Below are 6,648 nucleotides of genomic sequence, written 5' to 3' on the forward strand. Positions count from 1 at the left end.
GGAAAGAGCAGCTTGTAATTAGCATTAGTGTGCTTCAGTCATTTTAATAAATATCTACAAATACGAATAAATAGTTTGACAGTGGACGTAATGGTTTTGTGATAGTGTAACATGATTTAAAAACATAAAACATTTGGGCATTGATTTAAAAACCAAAGGGCTTTTAAATCAATGCCCTCCAGCATTTCAGAATTCTAGGTTTGGTTGCCTCCAAAGAAGACAAAGATATTTTAAAGACCTCATATTTGTCATGTAGTGATTTAAAATCTAAAGTAAATGTGTTATAATGGCTAAAGAAAGGAAATGATTCATTGAGTTATTCCAGATAGAAGCATTACACTAATTTGCTTGTGATGGTTGTGCACTTCGTGCACAAACAGCAGCTTGGATGCTTTTGCATACTGATTTGTGAAAGTTCATTCAACCATTTATAGGTATGTACTAATCACACTCGTGCTTTGCCACGTGAATGGAAATGATGACGGGAGGGGATAGTCACCACCATATCATAACTCACTAAAGGCAGACGCACATTTTGATAGAGTGCACAACAGAACGCTAAGAAAGAGCTTCAGCAATGAAACATTTTCTAGCATCTTTCTGGCTGCTAGGAACATTTCTGCATGTCTGCACTCAACGTGCTATCCCAGCCTCAGAGTTTCAGCTGGAAGGAGATTATTTGATAGGTGGACTTTTTGACATTCATGATGACACTGGCTCTGTGTATCATGAAAGACCAGAAGCCATCGACTGTGCCACGTAAGTTTTATGATAAATCTAGTTGGATGCCTTTACAAAGTCAAACTACGTAGTATAGAATTTAATCTGATCTATGTCCTTGTTCAATTGAATTTATGTAATAATAGCAAAACTACAGAAATATTCAGCTTTTAAGCAATAGTTCATATTTTTATGGTTAATCCTGCTGTCTTGTCTTCTTGTCCTCAGAAAACCATTCACACTGTCAAATTATCGGAGATTTCAGATGATAAGATTTTCTGTAGAGCAAGTTAATAACTCTACCGACTTACTGCCAAATATATCTGTTGGCTATGACATATTTGACCACTGCTCAGATACGCAGAATTTTCCAGGTGTTTTAAAATTCATCTCAGCTAATGGTTCAATACAACCTTGGAGTGACAGACAAAGTGTTCCGTCTAAAGTAATAGCTGTGGTCGGTCCTTTCACAAGCACTCAATCCCTGACCGTAGCCCCGCTATTCATGGTAAATCTTGTTCCTATGGTAAGTTATTAACAAATAATATGACAAAAACAGTGTTATAGATAGATTATGATTTAATTTTGTCATTATTTATTGTATCTGAAAATGATCAAATTCTCTATTATTTTCTATTTAACAGGTTAATTATGCAACTTCTAGTTCTGTGTTCTCAAATAAGGCAAAATATCCATCGTTCCTGCGTACATTGCCTTCCAATTCAGACATGATAGATGTGATTATAAGAATTTTGCAAAAATTCAACTGGCGCTGGGTTGCTTTCCTTAACAGTGATGATGATTATGGCAATGATGGTCTGGATTTGTTCGCTCAGAAGATAAAGGATACTGAGATCTGCCTACCATACTCCAAAGGCCTGAGTGACAGCACCAATTACTCTCAAACGTTCAAACAGATAGAGGCACAACAGATAAATGTCATTATTGTTTTTGCTCCAGAAAACAGTGTTGAACCTCTCATTGAGTCAGCAATGCTACTGAATGTCACAAATAAGGTGTGGATAGCAGGGGATGCATGGGCCTTGAACAAAAAACTTCCCAAAATGAAAGGAATCAAAAACATTGGAACCGTACTTGGAGTAGCTGAGCCAGTAGTGACAATACCTGGTTTCAGTGATTTTTTGCACTCTTCCAAAGCCCAGCTTCATTGTAAATATGCAGAGCAAGACAAATTTTGCAATCAGAAATGTAACTGTAGTTGCATGAATCCTGAGGATATCCTTGCTGCAGACCCATCATACTCTTTTGCAATTTACTCTGCCATATATGCCATTGCTCATGCCTTACACAATACCTTACAATGTGGAGCTGACAAATGTAATAGCAATATCACAGTGTACCCCTACATTGTAAGTATACAAGCCTTTTTTTAAATCATCTTGAGAACTGTATAATAATGTTATGTAAAGGTGGTAATAATGTGTAAAGTACAAGTTATTACCACTTAATTACCAATAATATCCAAATAATAGCCAAGTAATTATCTTGTATCAACAGTGGTTATAGTTGAGTAATATTACAGTGAAATTTATATAAATGGTAATAGCAAGCCAGAAATTGGAAGTAATATTGTGGGACCAAATATATATCTACGAGGCAAAGCTGATTAAAAACTGTGTTGTCATATTTTGGAAACAACATGATAACCTGCAAGAAATAAAACTGTAATATATTTGCATTAGGATTTTTAGATGCTGAGTTGTGGTTTTACTGTAATAATAGAATATTGTTATCATATTATAAAGCTGGAATGTTGTTTAATTTTGTGGCTTATTACCTGTAAATATCTTTGGTTGTTTTTTATATAATAACCAGTAATCAGGGCTGCAAAGTGCACAACTGCAGAATGATGGCATATCTTCATAAAAGATTCACTGATGCAAATGCAAGAAGCTGGGGCTCTGTAAATATGCTTTGATCACGCCGTAAGACCTGTGTAGGGAAACAAAAAAGAGCAGTAGATTACCATACTTTAACATCCTGACCATTGCAGGCAATTGAGCTTAATTGCCTTATATTAATTAAAAAAAAATTCCTCTGAAAATGAAATAGAGTGTACATTAATAATAATTTAAAATTGTTCAAAACTATATTCAACTTAACATGAAATAGTACGAGTAATAACTGTATACCCTGACAGCAAAATATACAAGACATAATAACATGTGAAATGTGGCTTCAACTCACTGGATTTAAGAATGTTTTAACTTATATATGCTTCATTTTCCGGCTAAACACACTTTAACAACCAGTCTTGGGGTTTTTTTGCACTCCTGAATCCAGGTTATAATATGAAAAATACTGTACATATTTCCAGGTAATCATGACACTTCCTGGAAGGTTTTTAAAAAGAAATATGTTAATAATATGGCATTATTTAGAAGCTGGCAGTCTTGCATTTTGCAGCCCTGATTTCTGGTTATTACCACATGCTTCCAGGTAATAAGCCACAACATTAAAACACAGTCTTTGCATTTTTATCTTGAAACAAAGTAAAATACTGAGGACCGATGTAGGATTAGTTTTAACATTATAATAGGATAAATATGTCCCAGAGTCTTAAAGCACTAACCAATATTACCTTATTATATTTTATGAGGTTACTACCACAAGTCATTTTTTTAATTTAAATGCACAGGTTATCATATTACTACCACCATATTAATATATTGTATTATATTATATACTATAATATACTATACTATTACCAACTGGTTTCTTGGATAATGCTTTGCTAATTAACTGATAATAACTTGAAATTTCTATATTATTACTTTCTTTTTACCAAATTACCCAAATATTACCACATCATTACTGACAGAAAGTACTCTCTATGCTTCTAAGCGGTTAGAACAGGGTATTGCCTTCTACTGTGTTGAATTCCATCTTTTAACAATAGCCTGCAAGTCTTTTGAAACTGAGATGACGTATTGTTGTAATTCTGAAACCAAACTCTTTTTCAATAGTTGTAGAGCTTTTCATTTCATATTGTGAAAAAGTTTGGGTCTACTATCTATATCATCAATATATGTTTGTTTTTTTTCCTTTTAAATACAAAGATTTAATGGTTGTGTAATTTTTTTTCTGCACACATCAGGTTCTAGCAGAGCTGAGGAAGTCAAATTTTACACTTGTAAATAACAGTATTCAGTTTGATGACAATGGAAATCTAAAGCAAGGATCCTATTCTATAGTTTTCTGGAATAACAGTGGTGATGCACAGGAGATTGGATTTTATCAGTTTAATTCACAAGTCCATTTCTTCATAGATGATAACAAAATTGAATGGCACACCAATGGAGAAGTAAGTTTTTATTGTTGTTATTATTATTAATACAACATTTAGTTAAATATAATATATGAAAAATGTTTGTTTGTTAGTTTGTTTGTTTGTCTAAAAATGATTTAACAGCACCAGCCCTACAGTCAAAACACAATATCAAAGATCCTTTGTTTTTATTTTTTTTGTAGTTTTTTTGTCATTTGTTTTTGTATATAAAGCATCTTTTTTGTGCTGTTTTTTCTCCCCAATCTGTTGCTACCCTTCAGAAATGGGTTTTGTTTTTTGTTTTTTAACTTATTTTATGTGCTAAATAAATGTTTTGTACAGGTACCTACTTCCTTATGTTCCCCAGAATGTCCTGCAGGATATATAAAAAAGCAAAATGGAATCTATGAATGCTGCTTCGACTGTGAAATCTGTCCAAATGGAACTTACGTCAACATTACAGGTAATGGTTCACAATGTGAATAAATATGCAGGCTCATCATGGGAAAAGTACATACTTTCTTTAAGTACAAGTTTAGATACATGTGTTAAAAACATTTTCATAAAAACCAAAGTACTGATTCCACTTCTTTTGTCACATAAAAGTGAAAAGGCACAAGCATTAATAAAAAGTATTAATATAATTTTTTTTTTTTAAAGTTAGTACATGGGAATACAAACTTTTTCACACCTAAAAAGAAAGAGTACAGTCAGGAATTAAAGTGCGACTCAGGCAGGTTGGGAAACACTAAAATCTGTTGTAGGGTCTCATCAATATAGTACATTTAATCAACAGAAAAAACTCAAAAAGCTTTAAAGACAAGCACATTTACATTTCAGGTCTCTAAAAAACTGCTTTCTTATATTAACTCATTATTGTGGAAAGTACATGACAAGTTGTTCTCCCCCCTAAATACGCTGTAAGTATCAGTATCAGTATTGGAATCAGCAATACCGGTCCGGTACTTACGTGGTATTGGATTGATACCTGAATTTGTACAATCATATAGCACTAACTGCGACCACAACTTATAGACATCTGGACCAAAAAACAAATAAATAATGCACCGTTCTGTCCTACTTTAACCCCTGAGTATAATGATATAAAGCATACAAAACAGCATACATAAATTATAAATTATATATTTTTTGCCTCTTTCTTCTGTTATTACAATAAGCAATAAGCCCAGTCTTATTGGAAACTCCAAAAGATTGTTTTTATGCATTATTCTTCCCTCCATTTAAGCTCAAATCAGTTTGATGTTTGAAGGCGCTCAGTGTTGGGGGAAAAAAACGTACCTTAAATGCATAAAATCCGAAGTAACAAGCCAGTTCTGAAAATCTAATGAATAGCACAGACAATTGTGTTAAAATGTAGGGAGTAAAAAGCTGTTAGAAAGATGAATACTAAAGTAAAGAGCAAAGTACAGATATCTAAATTCTACGCAAGTGCAGTAACAATGTTTTTAGTACTTTGTTTCTTCTCATAAAGATAACTATACTTTTATTTCACGTGGTTTTAAAGATTCACCTTGATCCTTAAAAACTAAATGGAACACTGTCTCCTCAATAGTATTGATGCAGTTTTTTCAGTTATTACAGTTATTTTGGGTGTAATGAAGCTATGAATAATGTAAACAAATTTGATCAAAAACTGAACATTTTCAAATATAAATCTATTAATATTGTTTATTGTGTCTTGTAAAACAGAGAGTCCATACACCTGCAATAAGTGTAAGGACATCGAATGGTCTGAAGAGGGAAGTACATCATGTAATCTGCGGGCTGTGGAGTACATATCAGTCACAGATATTGTGGCTATACTGGTCTTGGTAGCGGCCTGTGTATTTGTGGGCATGACATTAGCCATGTCTGTTCTCTTTTCAGTCAACTACAACACACCTGTCGTCAGATCTGCTGGTGGACCAATGTGCTTCTTAATTTTAGGCTGTCTAAGTCTGAGTAGTCTTAGTGTATTCTTTCATTTTGGTAAGCCAACAGTCCCTCTTTGTACTTTGAGATACTTACCATTTCTCTTATTCTACACTATTTGTCTAGCATGTTTTGTTGTGCGCTCTTTTCAGATTGTTTGCATTTTTAAAATAGCAGCCAAGATCCCCAAGCTCCACAGTTGGTGGGTAAAATATAACGGACAGTGGCTGGTCATTGCTGTTGCATTTGTCATTCAAGCAATCTTCCTCGTTATTGGATATTCTTGTAAACCTCCAAGCCCCTATAATGAAACATCATGGTACGCTGACAAAATCATACTCAGCTGTGACATCAGTCTCAAAGCATCTACAGCTTCTGTGGTTTTACTGTCATCAATATGCGCTCTTTGCTTTATTTTCTCCTACATGGGCAAAAACCTTCCTAAAAACTACAATGAGGCCAAAGCAATAACCTTCTGCCTCCTCCTGCTGATCCTCACTTGGATCATCTTCGCCACAGAGTGCATGCTTTACCGTGGGAAGTACATACAGCTTCTTAGTGCCCTGGCTGTACTTTCCAGCCTGTACTCTTTTCTGTTTTGGTATTTCCTCCCAAAATGTTACATCATTCTTGTTCAACCCCACAAAAACACACAGCAGTACTTCCAAGGTCTCATTCAAAATTATACCAAAACAATTAGCCAGTAG

At 34.1% G+C, this 6,648-nt stretch overlaps 1 protein-coding gene across 1 annotated transcript; it reads left to right on the forward strand.

Annotated features, from left to right (window-relative positions):
• The first annotated feature begins 577 nt into the window (after positions 1 to 577).
• Positions 578 to 6,648, forward strand: tas1r2.2 (taste receptor, type 1, member 2, tandem duplicate 2). The gene is made up of 6 exons (XM_003444870.1): positions 578 to 759; positions 949 to 1,246; positions 1,365 to 2,090; positions 3,839 to 4,045; positions 4,352 to 4,472; positions 5,720 to 6,648. The coding sequence occupies exons 1-6, from the start codon at positions 578 to 580 to the stop codon at positions 6,646 to 6,648; spliced, it is 2,463 nt and encodes an 820-aa protein (XP_003444918.1).

The sequence above is a fragment of the Oreochromis niloticus genome, linkage group LG20 (genome assembly GCF_001858045.2).
Source record: "Oreochromis niloticus isolate F11D_XX linkage group LG20, O_niloticus_UMD_NMBU, whole genome shotgun sequence".
NCBI classification, from domain to species: Eukaryota; Metazoa; Chordata; class Actinopteri; order Cichliformes; family Cichlidae; genus Oreochromis; species Oreochromis niloticus.